We start from the raw sequence: 22,664 nt of genomic DNA, 5'->3' as shown, positions 1-22,664 counted from the left end.
CCCCTGTTGAACATGAATTACAGGCCAGCTTATACTGTGACGTGGCACATCAGTGCTAATCTGAGACATCCTGGCAAACCTTCGCCTCCGAGTCCTCTGCATCCTCTAAGCTGGTTGAGAGGGAGTCAAATGAAAAGGGATCTGGCAGACCAAATTAAATGCAGTGCTGTCAGCCACACTCAAATCCCTCTTTCTCCCTCTTCTTCTCAACCCTTCACAGTCTCTTCCTCTCTGAATACCCTTAAATGTCTCCCCCTCCCTCTCCAAACCTCTGAGAAGTGATGGATCTGTAACTATGACTGACTCTGACGCCTTGTTAAGAACAGTCTCTTCCTGTCACATCCACCAGCAAAGCGTGTTCATTTCTTCCCATTAACAGTCAGTTGCCTCCTCAGCTATCTAACACTTTCTTCAAAAAGCCCACCAATGGAAGGGGGACCTTCAGTTCCTTGCCTCTCCCTTTTTTCAATCCCTCTGTGACAATCCACCTGTCTGTCTCATTTTATGTACAGGTAGGTTTGATTAGATGTGTGTGGTTCTGAAGGAGAGGAGTGAGGAGGACAGATTAAAATGCCTACTTCACACCTCACAGGACAGATGCCAAAACACGAACCCACGGGGGACTGATGGCGCCTGAGTCAGAGAAGACAGCGAAAATTACGGTGACCAGGAGGAAGCCAGCCTGCCTGTCTGTGCCTGAAAAATTGCACCCTTCATTTTGGATCAAACCCTGTCGTCCTGGTATGAGTGTCTCCGGAGGAAAATGCCAGAAATCTCACTGAGCTGAATCCCTGACTTATTGCCACATTTCAATGTAGCAGCATGTTGCTGTGATTTGGGCTGATCTGAGCTAACTAGAGGAGAGCAGAGTGGCTCCAAAGCCTCATCTCATGCCTTGTGAAAACAAGTTGAATATAAAAATAGCAATGCTGTCAAGTCTGTGAATACAAGTAATCCCATCATTACATGCCCTGTAATTAAATTATGCAGATTAACTACAATTAAGGAAAAGAGTATTTCATATATTACAATATATACAGTATCTTATATCTCTTTTTTCCCTCTTTTTAAATTTTAGTTTCTATAAGAGAGATGTAATTATATTTCTTAATATGTGTTGTTTTTAAATAAGCACAACAGAAGCTTTATTAATATATACAGCCTTCTGTAGCCACTTCCCCATCAACTCTGTTACACTCAACTTTTTCCTCAGAACAACACAAATTAAAAGCAGCAATCTTTTTGAAATTGGCGGACAGATGTGTGAAGCCTCTGCAATTGGAGCTGTGATGCTAACAAGCATCTACACTGACAACCGGTGACAACCTTTGCCTTTATGTTTTTATTTGGCCAGTTTCTTGATTTATTTATTGCAAGTATTTAGAACATTAAACAGGTTCTGAAGCCTCAAACTAACGAAAACATATGTGCACGCGCGCTGGCTTGGTTGTTTACTTGAGAGACCGCGCATGTTTAGAAAACCCATCGCTGAGAGAAGCCGTCAAGCATTAGCCACAGGCCATTTACTGGTCAAGCCTAGCCAGGGTGAGATGGCAGCCTTTTATCTCTGCTGTTGTGTTAGCATTATTCAGCCTCTTTTTTACCTTTATTTATCCCTTGATGACAGTAGCTATCCTCAGTCTCCACCCCCCCGAGCCTGGTGATGATCACAAATGTCCCCTGACCCAGGCCACATCTTGAGGTGAATGAGAGGACAAGGAAGATCTGGATCACACCCTGAACTAAACCCTGTCCATTTGAATACAGCCAGGCATAAACATTTGTCCCCTTATGCAGAAGCAGGGTAGGCAAACAAACAGGCAGCTAAGCTGTGGGGATATTTTGGAGAGTGAACTGCTGAAGTGATGATAGTGTTCCAAGCAAAGGCTGGCCTGGAGGGCAGCCTGGGGCAGCTCAATAACACCTCGAGCCAGGGCTCTATCTTAACACCAACAAGCATCTGTCTATTCCATCACATAACAACAATTCACTGAGTTAACACAGAATGGGGAGACTGTTTGTTGCAACATCATGGGCATCACTGCAGAGCTCACACAAAAGTTAAGAAGCCTCTCAAATGAACCAAGGTTAAAAAAAGATGAATGCAGACATTGAAGGTCAACACTCCATAAAACTCAGCTACTAGCTGTCCAGCACAGCGTCTGTGAAACTGTTAACACCCTGTGAAGTGCTTCAGCTGCCTTTAGACCAAGAACACTTATTTAGGAAACATTTTATGTCTAGGTGCCGCAAGAACCTAAAAATTCCTATTTTCTCTGCCCATTTAAACATTTTTAGTGACAGCACTGAATCTGAGAGCAGAAGGCCCATCAAAATGATGCTGTGATTATCTTTAAAGGTAGGTGGTAAAACTCACCAGTACCATCAAAACGGTCTCAGAGTTTTGACTGTTGTCTGCTGTTTATTCGCTACCATGGAGACCTGCTCCTTCAGGCACCCCTGTCTGTCAAGCTGCCAACCTCCCAGCCCGTCTCCCTGCCATTAGCATGTATAACAGGCTTAGCAGCAGGCCAACGGACTCCCCGTTCCTCCACTTGACAACACTTTAGTATTTTATCCTCTGTTTGGGTATTTTTAACAGTTTACCAGCCAAAAGGCAACAATTAAATAAAACAGTTCTAGAAAAAATGATGCAATGTAGCAGTAAATAGAGAAACCTTTATGGTCGCAGACCAGTGGTGTGATTGAATTTGAGGTCTTTATTAGTTACTTGTTTAGGATCATAATAAATGCCTCGCAGCCATTTTAATGTTAGCACTTTAGTACAATTTCAGCACAAGTTAACCCAATAATCAAACTACATCCACCGAGCTGAATTTATTAGTTTTACCTTTATGGGTGTGTTTTCATTTGAACGTTCTACAATCACCGGGTGCCAATCAAGCATATCATCTCTAAACAGCTGACAGATCCATTTAGTTTTAAAACTAGATTAACACCAGAAGGGGGTGTGTTACATTATCGAGAGGAACATGCAGTTCCCATTCTGTAGTTTGCTAATACTTGCTCGGAAATATCTCGAGCTATAAGCTCACATCGTATTTTTAAATGTTGCCACATTGTTGGCTCAGCTATTCTGACACTCCACTTTGATAGGAGAGAGTGTTTGGAAAGTTCTTAGATGGCTCCATCATCTCTTTCTGCACTTTAATATGAGAAACTAATATCACTTTGACCTCCAGTGGAAAAAGAGACATCAGACACTTTGCGCTGGGTAATGGATAGCTTCAGCTCACCGATATAAACGGCTAGGGGGCTATAATCGGGCAAGGGCCTATTCTAATCTGGTCAACAGATCCACGTGCGTGTGTGTGTGTGTTTTCTACACATCAGTCCAAGTCACATTCTTCTAGGGGAGGTGACTCACCACTCTTGGAAAATTATACTAGCCAAGGAAGAAATAAAGCCAAACTTCCCATTTTTGTGACATCACCCAGGTCATAAAAATGTGCTAGTTTGTGCACGAGTAAGGCTTTTTACTGCTATCCACCTACTTCCATACAAATACTGGTGGGTCAAAACTGAAACATATTTATTTTTTCGTTTGTATTTTGAGAGGTTGTCTGATATTCTATTAAAAAAAAAAGAATCAGGAGAAAGGCATACTTTAAATTAAATGATATAAACCATATCTTTTCACAGCTACACACCTGTAAAGTCTAAAGCAATCCATTATAACTAAAACATGATCCTTGTAATGTTCAGTTTGACTGTAGCAGAAATTGAAACTCATAGTTTTATCGTCATTTTTACTTTTGCAGTGAGCAGAGAGAACTGGTTTTATACTTAACTGAAGGACATAGTACAGAAACAGACTAGCAGCAGTGTCACATATTGGAAACGTTTTGTTTTTTTTCTTGGCAAATAGACTGACCACTTGGAAATGGCCATCTTGAAAAACACATTCTAAAAAAGACAGTCCGACAGCATCAAAACGTGTGTGTGTGTGTGTGTGTGTGTGTGTGTGGGCGTGTGCACGCGCGCATCTGCTCGCGTGTTCTCACAGTATCCGTGGTGACACAAACCTCATTGTCGACTTGACCCTTGCAGGGTCGCAGGCACCATCAATTATGTCAGCAAGTAAAATGTTCTTTTCCACACAGCGCGGGTTATATGGAGTGTAAAACATTAGAAAAATGTGTCTGAGACATCAGAGTAACATGTCTGAAGTGACAATGGGGGTGGGCAGAAGAAGGACTCCCAAAAAGGGAAGAGCCGTGACAAGAGATTTTGTTTGAAGGCATTGTTACACACTCAAGTGGGCAGGGATGCTTTCTAAGGCTCCAACGGCAGTCCATCTTCTGGGTAGAATACAAGCAGGATGGAGGGACATATGCTTTCCACTGGGTCAAATGAAGCAGAACTCGGGCTTTTTGTGCTGCTCCCTTTTGGTGGCAGGAAGAAAAGGCAAATCTGTTGTGGGGTTATAGTCCAACGGGCCCACAAACATCACATTAAAACTGACCGGCCTGTTACTTTCAAGGTCTTTGTTTCAGTCTCATGATACAGAGTGACGGTCCCGTCGGCCTTAATGGCTAAACCACAACGTTTTCAATTTGACTGAGCTCTCTAGCGGGCGGGGATGAGTCTCACACACATGCCCAAACAGGAACACGTGCACAAGCCTCACAAACCTGGCAGGAAGGTTGCATTTGGGCTGGATCAGTACAATGAAGACAGAGCTGGACAGAGAAGTTTGTGGTGAATGTTAACAGTCCGGCACCTTCTTCTCTGTTAAAACCCCACTACTCTCATATGAAAGCTGAGTCCAGATTCTAGCTCCAGATACCAGATTGTGATCAGCCCCATCTCATTCCCCCTGCCAGTAAAAAGCTTTTTGCTGACTGGAGCCAAAGTCAGCCGTTCTACACCCCAGAGTTCCAGAGTAACACTCAACGCAGCACAGTTTAGCTCCGATAAATGGTCAAACACTAAAGAGTGCTTCCATCGATCGAAACTGACACAGGCAGGATGGCCACTGGCCACCAGCAGAGTTCGGATTAACCACAGAACATTTGATGGGGGGGTGGTTGTTTTTCAATATTAACAGGTGGCAGGAATAACGCTGGTATTAATAAATTATTTCTGTTTTAGAGAATATCTAGGGGACATTTGCTGCAATGCTTTGTAAAGATTCCGTATCCTGGACCAGCTGATACTCAGTTCTGACAACATTCAAACATTGTTCTTATGTTGTTCTTCCTTGTTTGGCATGATGCTGCTGTTGGACATCGCAGACTGGAAGCTCGAACAAACATTGTTGTATATTTTTAACCAATCGCTCTAAAGTGTAGCATCGCTAAAATTAGACTCAGCAGCGATCAGCAGTTTAACTGAATGGTGCAGAACACAATATAGATTCAGTGCTAAGTGATTTAAAATAATAATAAGAAGAATAATAGTTTTCTATTGCAGACAAAAAATAATAATCATGATGACACCTTTTTCAAAGTTAATCCACCTTTTAACATCAGCGGGATTCATTATTATTACTATCTGCTACCAGGTACTGATGGTAAATCATTAGCAGGAAAGATTATGTCAGAGTTACTCGACTGTTTCAACATTTACACTTAGTCTCACACTACTGTGCACGTGTGCAAACGCTCCCCAGCAAGGGAGGCCGATGACAGCAGCTACAGAGTGTTTATGAGACTGTTAGCCAGGAAAAGATGCCGCCCTGCAGCTCTCGCCCAAATAAAAGAGCCATTTATTACATCCAACATGACCCTCTCATTACACACAAATAGGAATTAATGAGCACTATATCGGGTGCTCCCAGTGGAGCGAGGCGGGGCCCGCTAAAGGACTAGCGTTAATTACATTGTCCTACATCTCACCCATTTAACACTACCCATCGGATCATTCCATCTGCAGAAGGAAGTGTAGGAAGTGGTGAATTACTACCTGAAAGGAGCGCTCTCGGAAAACCGTTTTTATTGAGAAGAAAAAAAATGGTTCTTTGCCATTACTCCACATCCTGGGCATATATGTAGCTCCGGACTAAACTATTAATAAACAGGTAATGGGGAAGGCTCTTTTTGCGTCTTATGTGTTGAAGATTGCAAAAAATAGCACAATTCAATTAAATAAAAATGTTGACAATTAATTAAAATATCTGGTATTTGAATGTTTAACAACAGGGTTGATTAGTAATATCTGTGGGACCTCCGCTGGCGACCATGACCACCTCTGCTACCATGGTGTCAGTGGCTTTTTATCTGATGGTCAGGCGGTTCTGAATGCTGTGGACCCACAGAGTTGCCAGCCACACAACTGCACACGTTTCAAATGTGTGTGGCACAAATGCAGAATTGCACCCAGCACATTGACTTTAATGATGAAGTTTTATGTCTCTTTTAAGGCATCTTATGAAGACAGGAACATGTAGCATACCTATAAGCTGTGCTTGTACTCTATATGGAATAGCAGAAAAACAGCATAAATTCATGAATTGAACAGGATTTGGGGTTATTTTCTTTGCGTTTCAAGACAAATCAATGTGTTTGCTTGCGTCTCTGAGAATTTCTTTCACAGCAGCACCTTGACGTGCCTGCCTGCTGGAGTAAACAATTAGACCTGGATCAAAGAGCTGGAATAATTATGGATCAAGCTCTGGTTAGTGATGATGTCTTTCGTCATGTCTGAGAGGGGCAGGCTTTGCTGGAGATGCTCTGAAATCTCTTTCATCTTTTTTTTTTTTTATTCTTCCCCCAATCTAGGCACTTTTCTTCAAATACAGTCCTCTCCTGCATCTTTTTTTTTTTTTTTTTTTTATCCACTGCTATGACACAGGAAAAAGCTGGGCCCTGCAGCCAGCCCTGCCGTCCACACTGAATGCGATTAAGCTGAGCAGTGATTAATCTGGGCTGCCCCATAATTCCTCTTTACCTCTTTAATGGATGTTATCTTCCCTCCTCTGAAGGCTTATCTTGCTGATCGAGGCCAAGGATGAGAGGAGGAAGAGGAAGAAGAACAGGGAGAGGAGGGGGAGGAGGGGGTGTACATGGGTGGCGTTGGAGAGGGGAATCAAACCAAATCCAGACAGAGGTGGGTAAATGAATAAGTAAGCAAATACATAAGTAAATAAATAAATGTGGGGATTGAGGAAGCTGCTAAGCGGATAAGACAGATCAGTCTCTGTAAAATGCTCATTTGTTTTCTAAGAAGACGAGACAAGCCGCCTTCAAAGCTTACTGATACAGTAAAATAAAGCTTTCGACATCACAACTGACAAACAAAATAAACGACTAAACCCCTGTCAATAAATTTACCCAAACCCACATTGTTGGTGTTTACTCAAAGCTGAATAGGTAAAACCAACACCGTACACCCCTTTTTAGGATGAATTCATTTTCTTTCATAGATGTCACTGATGTGAAACAAAGACGTGTTTCACTTGCGGTTTCGCTGCGATTTGAGATAAATGAGGAATTCACTGTAACAAATTCCACTTGGGGCAATCCGCATCGCTGAAACAGGTTGGCTCAGGCCTGCGTCTGACGTTGGAATGAAAAAGGTAACCGCGCCAAACAGGACACTCCTGTTATTGAGAAATAAATACACACAAGCAAAGACATCCCTTTTAATTACTGTAAATGGGGGAGAGCTCCTAACCGTATTAGCAAGGGGAAGAAAAGAGGAGGTGTGTGCACAATTCGGCAGAATTTATGAAACAGTTAAGCAACAACTATTCGTGAATGCAATACAGCTTCAAAATAACATCATGCGGTCCTTCTCGGTGTTGTTCTACCTGCATGACTGTGACCGTTTATTTCCTTTGTATGAGAGTGTGTGTGTGGGTGTGTGTGTGTGTGTGGGTGTGTGTGTGAGCGGTGCCAGTGGGGGAGTGACAGGGTTAATTCTGTTCACAGCGCTTTCTTTTTTCCCCTCTACCTCAGCTTACAGCGATGTTGCAGAGAGATTCGGTCAAAGACAAACCTCAGTGGAATTCTATTCACTACTAGTGTACATCTTTAGGTACAAAGCTGCGGGCTGCATTGGCTCCAGGTAACATAAACGCTCCCTTCAAGCCACCGCGTATCTGCCCATGAAAATTCTCTAAAGGGGTTTAAGCATTTACGCAGAACACTATCAGGCACCACCGAAAATTCAGCTTACCCTGTTGAATAGGGACTTCAAAGAGAATTGCAAATACCTTTGCACTGCTACATTTTCTCCCCTCTCTCTTTCTCTCCCTCTCTCGCTCCCTGCCTCTTCCTGCAGCTTTTCATTTTCTATTTCCAAACACAAGCGGCTGTGTGATGTAAAATGTATTATCAGCCATATATTTCCTCTTTAAATGAATAATAACAATAATCTTTCAGTAATTTCTTTTTTATTCAGCTCCGTCTAAATAGGGCAAAGCAAGCAGAGCTAATACAGAGCCGCCAGTAAACAAGGCCGGGCAATAATGAGCACCTGGATTAGGCCTCTAGTCTGTGCTGAGATAAGATTAAAAATAAATAAATAAATAAACCTCTGCTACTACCCAGGTACAGGCAGGTATTGACTGTCAATGAAGGATAAACAACTGGGAAGCTGTACATTTACTCCTGGATACACTGTGTGCACATAAACACATAAACGGCATACTAAATAAACTCGCCGACACACAAACATACCCAAAAGTGTGCCAAAGAAACACAAAAGAATGAAATATAATTTCAGTATATAAGCGCATTTGCAGAGTGGAGTGCTTAAAATGCAAAAGAATGTGCACACATAAACACGTGCGGTTTAATGTAAGAGATAATAAATGGCTTCATAATGAGCAAAATAAATGGCTGCTTAACTGTTTACTGCTTGGTTCACACTTATAATTAATCTGGGTTCCATGTGTGCATATAAAGTGGGTATAAACTCTGCCCACAATACGAGTGAAATGGCAAGCGAGCGAGAAAAATTGCTGCTGGTAAACATCTGCAACATGATTCAGCTTTGGCCCCCAGCTTTCCTGAAATATGCTACCTTTCCCCCTCGGCTGGACCGGTGCTGCACGCCCTGCAAATAAAAGCCTGCTAAAAATGGCTCCGTGAAATAATTTACGGTGAAACGCACAACAGAAACCATAACATTTATAATGTTTTACAAAGCCATCAAATAAGTGGAGAGGGGATTAATTGCCCCGGCCTGACCTTAAAATAATTATTGTGAGCAGTGCAACTCTAAACTCCAATGAAATTGATACACTTTGATAATTAGATTCTTGGCACTGACCCGCTAAAGTCAATAAAGGTTATTAAGGCCAATTGCTGTCTAAACGCATTACGGGCAGGGTAAACTGTCCGTCGGAGGCCCCTGCTACTCCTGAGCCAATATGATAATCCATTCTCCGTCCTGGGGGTTTCTTCCCTGGTGCCTGTGTCTCCACTCTGCCATACAAAACCAGATTGGATTCGCTTAACCTTTCCAGGACTTTGATCAAATGAGCTCACACAGCAATAACATTTACATTGACCCCCTTCCTCCCCCCTTTACCCACCCCAACACATCCACACCACCACCTCTCTATTTTCTTACCTCCACCCTTTTTCTGTCTCTACAGACACTCCCCACGACTCGCCCCCACCAGAGGACCCCTCCTTTATGTGCTAGGCCGGGTCAATAACCTAATCAGCTATCAATGTTGACCGGGCTGGTCTGTGTGTGATTGCAGTACGGCCCTCCTCATCAGTCCACACTGTTCCTGGAGTCAGTTATTAAAGCGAGACAAGATGAAACGGACACCAATTACAGTTATATGCACGCCCTTGTGTACATGTTATTCCAAATCAACAGAGGTGGTTTTTTAACACAATGAGGAGGGAAACTAAGGCATTGTGACTAGAGTGTGTGTATGTGTGTGACCAACGTGTTGGATAAACAGGGAGTGACAGCCTGGGTGTGTGGAGTAGAGGCAGACGTGGCCCCGAAACTACTTCCTGTTTTGTACATCTTGAAGTATACAAATGTATTCACTCGAGTGGATCGTATTTATTACAGAAGTAGATTAATTTTCTTGATATGCGTTGAAAAGATTTCCATCTACAAGGCTCACTTTGCTGTCAAATGAGGGAGAAAGTGCGAAAATGAGACAGAGATGCGGCAAGATGAGCGGGCACAAGAGAGGGAGAGAACAACAAAGAATAGAAAGAGAGAGAGAGAAAGAGAGAGAGAAGGGAGACGGAGTGCATTGAAATCTCTTTGCATCCATGGTGGCTTTTGAAGTTGTGAGATGAGCAGCCACAGAAGTCAGGAAAGTGACAAATTAGGGAAAAAGCCGTACTTTGCAAGCAGAGCTGCTAAATCAATTAAAGTCATGCCAAGTGCATACATTAACATCAATGGCACGTGCACACACAGGCACACACATGCACACAGGACAGGAGAGATGGGGGAAAATAGGAGAGATGTGCTCATGGGCTTGTTGTTGCTGCTGCTGCTTCTCCCCCACAGTGAAAAGTGGAAAGATAAAAAAAAAAAGTAGCACACTGGTATTTAAAATATTCTGCAAAAAGGCCCCACTCTCTGTTTATTGTCAGTCGGATAGAAGCTATTCATTGTTGCTAGTTTAAGGAAATGTCACGACTGTATCATCGCCACGAGTGCAGGCTCCCGAGCGCGAGGTAGGTCTAAATGGACGTTAGCACAATGAACCACAGGGGAATGTAATACCTTTAAGTTACTGTATTTTTTTCTACCCCTCCAGAAACAACCTTTAACTTAACTACAGTCCCCCAGCAGGAGCTTCACACACACTGATGTACTTTTGCCAGGCTTGTGCACACACACTTGAAGTTGACTCAGAAGCATGTCTCTTTGTTTCCATCAAGAACCCACATGAATATATGAGGTACCAAAAAAGAGACGCGCGAGCAAGTGGACTTGTTTTGCGTTTGGTCTTTATTTATATATTTATTTATTTATGTATTTTATCAGGATGTCATTCAAATGGAAGGATGAGCATTTGCATGAGAACAGGCTGAGGAGCAGAGGGAGCCCCAGGGAGTGACAGTATCCATAAACAGGAGCTCCCCCCCCCCGCCCCATATTTGCAATATTCTTCATACGGACTAACAAACGCAAATACAGTACAGCCCAGCGCATCACACAACACTGTGTGCTAAATATGACAATAAAGAGAGGAAGGCTGGCGGTTTGTATTACTATTTTAGCAGGAAAAAACAATATAGAGTTTTATTGCAACAGCCATGTGTATAAACTGACACAGTGTCAATTTATAAATCCTATTTACGGACGTATATTTGTTATTATAAAATACCCATGGTGATATAAAAAAATTGACAGAAAAATAATGTGGTATTTGAATTCGCTCATGCGAGCGGCAGCGGGAATCTGAAAATAAACTGCAACCAGCATCCATACACAGGAGGTCACTTGTATTTCAATCAGATGGACTCTCCTGCCAAATGCCGCCTTCAAAATATAAAATATCTGCAGTGAATTACTGCACGGAGGGAAAGACATCATTTAAATAACTCAAAGCAATTTAGAGAAATGTGTTTTAATCTCTCTGCTGAGAAATCCTCAGCAATCGAGACGTACAAGAGAAAATCTATAAGCCACATCAATAAAGTGCTTTTCATCAGGGTATCAGGGGTCGATGTCTGTTTGTAAATATTGCTTGCCAGAGCAATAATGTTGCAGCACAATAGTGAGTGATTATATTTATGCATTCACCACTGCGTCATATAAGGGTCAGGACGGATTCCTGCTGATGATACGCTGAGTGATTTCATATGAAATTTGGTGAACATTTAGTGTCATTAATGTGGAGAAATTGGGGCTGTAAAATAACAGAAAGGAGAACAAATGACAATAATGTTTGCTTATTTTAAGTTGTTTCACATTGGCTGTTTTAGTAAAACTGCACTTGCTGCATTGTGCAATATGGATTGAAAGTTTTGAGGACATGAAAATACTTGACAAAAGGAAACACACACACATAGACACTTATACACACACACTGGAGAAATTATTTGTATAAAGGTGGAGAAAGTGCAGCAGACAGAGAGAAAAAGACCTCAAAATTCACGAATGCCCTTTTCTAAATACAGGTCCAACTCACACACTTCATCTTGGCCTAGAGGTGGGGTCAAGATCTTTCCTTCTATCACACACACTCTGGCGCGCACACGCACAACCACACACACACACACACACACACACATACATACACAGAAACACACACTCTGCCAGGCGGTTCCACTAAGACAGAGAGGGAGAGAAAGAGACTCGGAGCAGAGCTGAGCAGCGTCGGCAGCAGCACTACTGTTCTCCTCGAGCCCCCTGTCTTTATCCCCGCCTGAGCATTAGATGTGATTACTGCTCAGCGCTGCGCTCTGACAGAGACAGAGTGCTCCCAGAGACAGCAGGCAGGGCTGAGAGACATAGAGGGAGAGAGGGCTACTCTTGTAGTCGCTGCTACAGTGATACAAGAGTGCCCCCTGCTGCCTCTGGTTTCTGCATGTTCACAGCTGTACTCACGCCAACACACGAGCACCATCTTCAACATTGAGCTCCAAGAGAGATGCCGCAGGAGCGGAAGGAGCTGAAACTAAGAGTGCGTTATGAGTTGAGTTGTATAGAATATCTACGTGTGCAAGTATGTGTGTGTGTGTGTGTGTGTGTGTGCAGTGTAGCTCCCTGGCCAAGGCGACTAAATTATGAGGCTGACGTTACTGGTACCTAGATGTTCTGTTTCAAAGGAGTCTGGCTGAATACCCACAACCCTCTCCTGCAAAACCTCAGTTAGGCTATAATCAAACACATCATGTCTGTAATAACGCACCACACATAACGCCCAATACAGGACAGTAGATCACCTCTGGAGTGTGTGTAAAAAGCACAAGCAGAGGCATGTTGCACCGTAACAAAGCTGTTATTATAGAGCGGAGTGGCTGCAGTAATCATTATTATTATCATTATTATTATTATTATTATTATTATTATTATTATTATTATTATTATCATTATTATTATCATTATTATTATTATTATTATTATTATTATTATTATTATTATCATTATTATTATTATTAGTAGTAGTAGTAGTAGTAGAAGTAGTAGTAGTAGTAGTAGTAGTAATATTATTATTATTATTATCGGTATTATTATTATTAGCAGTAGTAGTAGTAGTAGTAGTAGTAGTAGTAGTATTTTTGTTGTTCCTGTTGTTGTTGTTAACTATTGCCTGCAAAAAAAATGCTTTCAATCTGAGTGTTATGGCAGTGCTGACTGAGGGCATATATAGAGAATGACCGCCCAACTTTTCGAGGTACCAGACGGAGCTCACCATCATCTCCATCAGCTTCCAGTCCTTCTCCAGCTGCTCCATCGGTTTGCTCCACCAGCTGCAGAAGCGAGTGTAGCGTTGGCCCTGAAACCAGTACTGCCGTAACCACTCAAACTCCACCTGAAGACACACAGATGGAATCAGGACACACAACATGATTCTGCCACTGAGTCACCGAAATCAGAAAAAGAAGAGACATTTGTAAATATTTTAAATCACTCGTTTCAATCACAACATAAAACACTACTGTTTTAGAAAAGTGAAAATTATTTCAGTGAAAATATATCCAACTCAAACATTTTTAATAAACTACATGTAATATGCTCAATACAGTTAATATGAATCATTTTATTTTAGCTGATATTATTTTTGTTCATAAAATTAATAATGGACATATACAAAATATATATAAATAATACACTTGGCATAAAAAGTCCACAGAACACAAATAAATCTTACACGTTTATAATATAGAGCTAATAAAAGTTCCGCTATGAAAAGATCTCTTTGGTGTTTCTGCTTCTTTTTCAAAGAACCTAATATCTTTAATGATATCTGTCCTTTTCGATCACATGCAGAAACAGTTCACACAACCAAAACACACCTATAGTGGTCACCTCTGGGAATGCCAGCTTATCCATACCACACAAAAAAGGCACTTAACAATCACACAAACACACACACATGCACACACACATGCCTATTTGGACACACCTTCCTGTCAACACACCTGAAAACTCCACCCTCTTCCTCCTCTCCTCATTCAGCTCCCTCCTTCCCTTTCTCTCCCACTCCTTCGCTCTGTCTGGAGATGACAGTTTTGGCTGTCGAGTGCCTCCCTTCTCCTCCGCTGGGAGTGTTTTTGTTTCCTGCTCCTTTGAAGTGCTGATTTAATCCTCGCAAGGATGCGTCTTGTAGCCAGGTGTTGCCTATCTTTTCCTAAGTCTGCCTTTCTGGGTGCATGTTACTGTTTTTGTAGCAGGAGTGCAGGTGTGTGTTTGTGCCCCTGCCTCTTCCAGTCTGCATAGGTGTGTGAGCAGCTTTTGTTAAACTCTGCACGTACATCTTTGCCAATGCGCGCATGCATGTCAAAGATTGCCCCATTTGCCGCCAACGTAAATGCGAGACACTGCAGCTTGCCCTCCCCCAAAACGTCCTACAAAGCGTCATCCACCCAAAACAATGCACACTCCAGTTCTGTCTGACGCAGACAACTGTACAAGACAAAAAGTGCTTACACGCAAAGGAGTCACATATCAAATGGGACTCAGGGAGCTATTGTTCCCTTTCTGAAAACTACTTTGTTCATTGTTGTTCCAACAGAGCATTAGCCAGTGTATAACAGACCCTTTGTAGAGCTGTGAAATCACTTCCTTTTTTTTTCCCAATCAGGTTTAAACATTTAAGGTCGACCTAAAAAAGTCTCAGGAATTGAAAAGGACTTCTTTTCTTATTTTCTGCTGTCAGTTTTTTTTTCTATTCCCCTACCTTTAGAGAGTCTTCCATTCATCTAATAGAAAAACAAGGGGCCTGAATCATTTGCACCAACTTTAGGAGGTTAAATAGTAAACAGTGTCAAACTAGTGTTTATTCCAATAGATTCCCTGGTGATCACCAGGGAAGTTATGCAAAGACTAGGGCATGTCATGGAGAAAACATAGCCAACGGCACTGCTCAGAGGCCTTCCTGCCACTCCACACAACCCACCCTTCAAAGAAATGTCACCCTTTATGCTCCCTTCCAACACTCTCCAAATCCACTTTCCTTCGATCACTACAGCTCAAACGCACAACAAAGCCTCTGAGCACCAATATCGGACATCCCTTTCTCTCTGTTCATCCCTCCTTCTATCTCTCTGATTGTCTGCCTGTCCTTTAGTGAGTAGAAACCGACCTGTGTCACCACTTTGAGATGACATGGCTGCCTATTCCCCACTGTGCAGGCCGATAGCAGCCACAAAGCGAGCCATCAGAAGCTACTGAGGAGTGCTGGTTATGTGGCATTTGGAGTGCAGCCATCCAGCTGAGAGTAACCAAGAGGGGAACTCTGAGTAAATGCCACATATCCAGGCAAACAGAACGAAGGTGCGTGTGAAAGAGAAAGTGGTTGTCAGGAAGAGTTTTTCCCTAAAACAGTGGGGAGGCAAAGGCGAAGCTAGTGGGTCCCCTGCGGCAGTGGCTGTCATCTTCCCAGGTGATGGACACACTAACTGAACATTAGCACCACATTAGTCCACCTGTGGCCCACCACGGCACGTCTGCTGTTGAGGCAGAGTGTTGTTTTTTTTTCCTATTTAGTTCTTTTTTACACACCATGGTATTCCCTCAGCAGGTCTAATCAATTTCCAGGCCAGGGCCCTGAGATGGGATCGATCCCACTCTGCCCTCCTCTGTTTAACTTTCTCTGGCCTTTCCTCCCCACACGTCAGGAAAAATGGACACCTTTAAGATGCTAAAGCAACTTAGCAAAAATAATACTTAAGCATGATCCCAGGGTTCAGTAGCTTTTTTATTATTTGATGGAAAGTGGCAACACATCCATCTATTTTGTATGTCAGCAGGAAATATAGGAGCCACTCCATGATTTACAATGTAGTGTTCTCTCTACTCCACTATAAACCCCTCTGGAAAGGTGTTTGAAAGCAAAGACCCAAAAGTCTGGGGAGACAGTCTGGTCTGAAAACAGGACATTGGAAGGTCGCGCACAGCTGCTTCCATTATGTTTATTTTTTTTCCAAAACATTTGGGAAAACCTCATCCCTCCCTTCAATATTTACTGTGGGGGGCTAGCATCATTAGTGAGGGTCCCTCAGGGCACTCTGTCACACACCCACCTGGGAAGTGACACGGTGGCTTTAAATGAGACATGACGTTTGCATCTGGGATTATCATTTCAAAGCGATGCCGTGTTATGCTGCATCCCCTCCCCCCTCCAAAAACCATCTCAGTCAGGAGGTAGAATTAAAATCAGAGATTGCGAGGGCCACACCTAAAACCAGGTGGGAAGAGTTCTTCCCTTCTGTGCCCCATCAACCACCTCTCAACATCCACTCTCACCCACTTCTGACAAGCCCCAACCTCTGCTCTCCCTTCGCCAAGTTGCAGTACAGCGAATTATAGTATCCGTGTCACCCCCATCAGTGCTAGCTGGCAATTTAGCCCTTTTTAAAGGAAGGTCCATGAGGCACTGCTCAGGTCAGCCTGCTTGTGCGTCTCAGTCTTGTTCACTCCTTGGTCGTCCGTGTCAAACACGACCGGCGCAATATGCACCCGCCAAGCGCCAAAGTGGGCCGTCATCATAAATAACACCACCGACAATACATCATTGAGGTGGGTGTTCTGCTCTCATGGGCAACTCCCAACAAATGGCCGCATCGATCATTGTGAGTGCCAGGTAGGGTAGGGTGAGCCCCGGAGAGCACCCCCACCCACTTAAACCTTCACACATCCAAACACACATCTGTTCATTTATAAATAGCATCCTGCTTAGCATCCTAAGTAAACCTGCCTTGCCATCCTGTGGGGGTTGTGCTCTGTAATCCTGTAGCACTGTGCGCCAAAAGTAGCAGGTGTTGGTAACTAGCGTAGTGGTCCTCCTGACACAGACAGCCCTATTGTTTGGCTGTACTGAATAATTATTATTGTCTCCAACCTTTAAACAACCTTACGTCAGACTCATCTGTCATGATGCCCTGCTGAGGGGCCGGAGCGCTTGCAACGGCTCAGATCGGTGCCTCGAGCCCAAGCGTGCAAAGGGGGAGAGGTGAAGTGCTATATTAACCGTTGGCCTGCGGCAAGCAAGCTCAGGGAGCTGGCGACTGCACAGATAACCTCCTCGCATTCCTCATTTTTAACCTCCATCTATTCCTTAGCGCACCGATCTAACGAGCCTGTTGTTTTGTGTGAAAAGGGTCAGGGTTAGGGGCTGGCGGGGGGCGGGAGAGTGGGCAGGACTCCATCTTTAGCCAACATATGGACAGTCAATTGCCTTATGATCCATCACAGGCCGGGACAAATGGGAACAACCAGGATTTCATATGAAATAACCAAGTGAATGATGTGCAAAAAGCTGGTCAGCTCCCAGCCTGCCATTTACAGTCTGACAGGGGAAGATTGCCGATGCCGTCGGTCCCATGGCGCACAATTGGTTATAGCAAATTTAGTTGTTTTGCAATACCACCAAAACTGAGGAAACAAATTAGGCATAATGCGCCAAATGAATGTTTTGCACGTATTTGATGATACATTGCTCGGTGTTGCCTGGTAAAATGGCCGTCTGTGTGAATGGAGCTGCGGAGAGCATATATTTCACTTAACTGTAAGTAAAAACATAAATCTTTGTAATGCGCGTGCTTGTTCAAACAAACTGTAACTCCTTCATTAGATCCTTCTCCACATGATTCCCATGCTCAAATTCTCCTGATTTTAAAGAGATTTCTAAATCTCTGGTCTTCCTTCCTGTCCTAATGAAATCCTGTCATATTTGCAGATGGTTCCAGTTTTAACCTTATTGAAATACCAGATGGGCAAAAACTGCAGCATGAGAAAAATGCAGATAGTATCAAGCAGGATGATCATATGTCTACGCTGCACTTTATAACTTTGAAAACTGGCGCTGCCTAAACTTTACTGGCGCATTCTTTGCTGTCCACTGTGGCAAGTCTCAGCCTTCTGGTGCCCTGCGGTTGCCGAAATCATCAACGACAACTGCAACTACAGGGCGCCATAAAACTTTTACTCATCGATTCATTTGTGCATGCATGTGAAGATACACCCGTGTGCCCCCACCTCATTGTGAATCTCCTCACAGCGCTGTAGAGTTGTCGGCAGCAGGGCGAGCAGGCTGTGAGAGCCTGTCTCTGGGTCGGTGTGCAGGTTGGACAGGGCCTCTTGACACTTTGACTGGATGTAGGTTAGGGTCCCATTAGAACACTGAAAGGAAAGAACACACCTGGTACAAATAAGTGCAGTGTGAACAGAAAAACAACTGAACATTTGCATCTCCCATCCTTTCCTGAAACTGATTGAATCTTAAAATTCTTGAAATTACATTCAGATCATTTATTTCCTGATGAAATTCCAAGACGGTATTGAAATAATTTGGAGTTGATAGGTGGGGCTTAGCTGCTCTATTGCACTTTAAAGTAGTCATAATTTAGTGTTGAATGTTGCAAAGGTTAGATTCCTTCAATGCTTACTTTGGTAGCAACAGATGATGTCATTCTCAAAGATTATGTATGTTTTTCCACATTATGGAAGACCTGACATCTGACAGTATAGTTTAAGGTAACAATAGCGTTTTTTGTTTTTTTTTGTTGAAACTGTATACTGAGATTTGAATCTTAAACCTGTTGACGTCTCACCTCAGCCATTCTGTGTGTGGAGCTAAAGCGTGCGGTGTCTCCAGCAAGGACACAGTGTTGGTGAGTACTGTTCAGGTCATCTGATAAACACAAGAAAGAGAAAGCAAAAAAACCTGATAGAAAAAAAACAACAAAACACCACCAACAATCGCCAACACTGTAAACGGAGGAAACAGGAGAACAGATCCCAAAAGATAAAGGACAGAAATCTGCCAGAGGTAGCTCGATAACACAATGGAACAAAGTGGATGCAACAGAAAGACTAAGAGGAGATTTCAAGTCTGATCCGGTGGGTTTAATTAGTTCTATTAAGAAAAGAGTCGCTGAAATGTAAAGAAGCGATTACAGAAAACCATTAAAAAGCAGGACACAATGCAAAATGACAGCTAAATCTTTGTGTAGGCTCAGACAGACTCCACTCAGTCCAGACTGAATCAGACAGAATGATGAGCATTGTGCCTTAATTTTAATTATCAAACAAACGCAGATCGCATTCAATCTGTCAAGAAGGAAGAGCCATACCAACAAACATTTGTCCAGTACCACAAAAGCTTCCTAGAGAGGCCTTACTGCTGTTTCTAGTGGATCCCTCCATGTGTTTCTTTGTGTGTATAGATGTTTATCAGCTCTGCCATTATTTGCCTCATACCAATAATTAATTTAGCTATGACAGAGCTGTCATTCACAGCACATGTGCATATTTACACCCGCCTTGAGCAAGAGTACACTGGCTAATGCCTGTGATTTGAAAGTCAAACAGCCAAATGCTTTGGGAGCAAGATATTATTGTTTGGTAGGAGGGGGGGAAAAGATGGTGACAAACAAAACAACTTGCCGGTGTTTTCTTCACCCTGATGAGATTGTGAAGGATTAGGTCTCTGGGCAGAATTACTCTGCGTCTTTAAAACTGTTTATATCCAATAACAAATTATCTCCATCAATCTGCTCTTTTCTTGGCGCGTCTGATGCGTCATTGGGATCAGGAGGGAGTAGAGGCAAACTCGATAACTGTAATAAATATTTATCTTTCTTTCAACCCCAGTGCCTGCTGCCACTTGTCCTCCTTTTCCAGGAAGCAGGCTTTTAAATATATTAGGTCAACTCTTTTCTCCAGTCCCCCCTGTGCATTGGGAGCTGGAAATCAGATTATTGAACAGGCCCGGTGTCAAGACTTGCATTGTTCTTTTTTAACCACTGAAATTCCATTTAGGTGGAAATGATGGTGATTCAATTTGCCTCCAGCAACTCAGACATTAGCAGTTCAAAAGGGCCAGCCGACGACAAATGGTGTAGAAAAGACATTATGGTGTCTGTGGTTAAACGCCATTGTAGTTTTCTTTTAATACCAGCAAACCATCTATCATATAGCACCTGGCGGTAACAGTGTACGCTGTATTTCAGCACATCTGTTGGTGGTGTCAGAGGAAATTTCTGTTCATTAGACTTTTTTGAATTTATAGGTGCATCCATATGCCTTTGGACTGTGCCAAGTATTTAATTCAGGTAGTCCAACAAAGCAACAGAGTGCCAAGTACTGGGTGAGCTGCTATCGTTGCATAGCAGTTGGCCTCTCAAGGGCGTACTCACCAAGTGGAGCATAAATCCCCACTGATCCGCGACAGTCAAGTCCCATTAGAATGGTCCGCACAATAGCCCATCACTCTATTATCATGGCTGGCCTGGAACTGACTGTTCTATTGTAAATCTCACCCAGCAAAAGGAGGTCGGCTTCAAGCCCTGTCAGGCCGAATATTACCAGAGGTACGGACGTCTCGGCACTTACATGAAAATGGAGCGGTTTCAAAGCCTCATTTTCAGGTTTTCATTACGAGGTCCCATTTTTTTATTTACTTTTTTTTCCCCCTTACTTCTACAGTGTTTTTAAAATGAGTCAGATGGGAAAGCACCTTTTGGAAATGACTAAAATTCTTCAAACATCATGGGGACAGAGAAGAGAGACAATTTCTTTGTCTGGAAAAGTTGTTAACAATGGCCTGCTAACACCACAAGAACTTGTTTTCATGGCTCACATTAAAAACAACTAAAATTACGTAAAGAATAGTAAGAGAAAATAACTATCTATAGCTTCGGGGCTGCAGGAGTGTCGTTTATGTCTTTCCTTGTATCATTATGACAGCAGAGTGCCCGTAAAATGATAAACCCTCGGTCATCCGCCCATGGAGCTCAACTTCTTGTTCATGCGAAAACAAGCTTCCACTGTGATATGGATAAACATCCTCAGTCCTCACACTGAGAAAAAGGGGAAAGCTTCGAATGGCCCATGGGGCTAGGAAAGAGGAGGGTGGAGGGTGTCTGCAGCAGCCAAAAGCATTAAGCTATGATTTACACGCCTGTGGCAAACTGTCTATCCTCCCCATAGAGCTAGTCAGCACCGGGTCACAGGACTTCAAAACATAACATTTGGTTTTCCTAACCTTTCTAATGCACACAATTTCATGGAACCTAAGAGCTCTGTGTTCAGTAAAGTAACACCTCACACACACATGCATGACACATCTTTGCTCAATTTCCCTTGCTGAGATGGTTAGGAGAAGAGAGCAAGAGGAGGGTGTATCCTACTGGCATGGGGCAGTTCGGACAAAGCACAAGAAACACTGAAACACAAGTTCCCCACTTCAAAAGTCAGACACGGTGGTGAACGTGGCAATTTTCTCAGATTAATACGGTTACGTGTGCATGTGTGTACATCTGCAAATCCAGTGGGAGTTGGTACCTCTCATGTAATAGCAGTCTCCAGACTCCAGTGGCAGCATCAGGCCAGGTGTGTGGATGTCCCAGGCTACCTTAAGCCCAATCCTCCAGCATGCCTTTTCACTGCCACTTCCCTCGCTGCTCTCTCCTGTCATACACAAATTCACGATGATATTTGGAATTAACTATGCATTTTCATTACATGTTTCTGGGCTGTCAGGCCAGAAAATAACACAGAAACATTAAGTAACTTAAAAAGGCCACAATATCAAGACACTATTTACAATATGACAGATTTAGACATGATTATAATTCTTTATTTTATACTATAATTCATTTCAGTGATTTTTATACCTCTTTTGTGAAAATAAAATGTAACAGAAATGAAACGATGACATTAATTTGATTTAAACACCAAATGCATTTTGTACTTTTGCCTCCAGGAAAGTAAGAATCACTTAACAGCAATGATGCTGTGATCATATTGGCTGTTAGCAAAGATCTTGATGTTATCATTCTGCTGCGCAAGAGGAAATAGAGGGATAAAAGCCCCTGATGTTGTTTAACGAGTGTGTGAGAGTGTGATATTAAAGAGAAGGTGTGCTATGATATTCCCCTTTTTAAACCCATTCGATGTAACCACCTTTCTTGCTCCTCTCTCTCCCTTCATTCTTACATGGCATGCTAAGAAAACAAGATTCAGCTTGGCTAGCCAACACCCTTTAGCAAAATCGATGCTAAAGTCTTTCTGGGCCTCTCTGCCCCACAGCTGCCTTTTCCTTTGCTCAGCACGGATAAATAGTAACTTAATTTCCAGCCATTGTGCTCTGAGAGCCAGCTAATGACAGCACTCCCCAAGGCCTCAAGAATGGTGGAAGATCATCCTCTGTGCCGGAAAATGCTTAATCGTGGCAGATTCCTTTGGATCAGCGGTGCTGGGGAAAAAAGGAGATCGCTACAGCTAGACCCCCCCCCCCTCCCAAAAAGGAAATACCTTTCAAATAAGAGATGTCATGCAACACATCTAGACTCTATATCGAACCCATCCAATGTTTTTCCTCTTTCTTCCCAGGTGCAATGTAAGAAACATTGTAAAATGTAACACTTTCATTAGGCTGGCTCGGTTGACTCCTCACATCCAGCCATTGGGATATAGATGTAGGGAGCTGTGATCAAACTTTCCCCTCTAAAATCTGGAACTGTGGTGTCATTCGGGAGTACAAAAAGTCACAGTGGCTCCGAACACAAAGGTGTTCATTCACAGGGTCAAAG

At 42.9% G+C, this 22,664-nt stretch overlaps 1 protein-coding gene across 1 annotated transcript in view; it reads right to left on the bottom strand.

Moving 5' to 3' along the window:
- fto (FTO alpha-ketoglutarate dependent dioxygenase) overlaps window positions 1-22,664 on the bottom strand; it is a 101,407-nt gene that overhangs the window by 57,698 nt on the left and 21,045 nt on the right. The window contains exons 4-7 of the mRNA XM_011609693.2: window positions 21,415-21,540; window positions 18,681-18,760; window positions 18,106-18,249; window positions 13,319-13,438 (exon numbers count right to left, since the gene is read on the bottom strand). Coding sequence (XP_011607995.2) covers window positions 13,319-13,438; window positions 18,106-18,249; window positions 18,681-18,760; window positions 21,415-21,540 — 470 coding nt within the window. The remainder of the gene's footprint in view (window positions 1-13,318; window positions 13,439-18,105; window positions 18,250-18,680; window positions 18,761-21,414; window positions 21,541-22,664) is intronic.

This window comes from Takifugu rubripes, chromosome 13 (assembly GCF_901000725.2).
Source record: "Takifugu rubripes chromosome 13, fTakRub1.2, whole genome shotgun sequence".
In the NCBI taxonomy this organism is placed as follows: Eukaryota; Metazoa; Chordata; class Actinopteri; order Tetraodontiformes; family Tetraodontidae; genus Takifugu; species Takifugu rubripes.
This window is presented reverse-complemented; position numbering and strand designations above follow the sequence as displayed.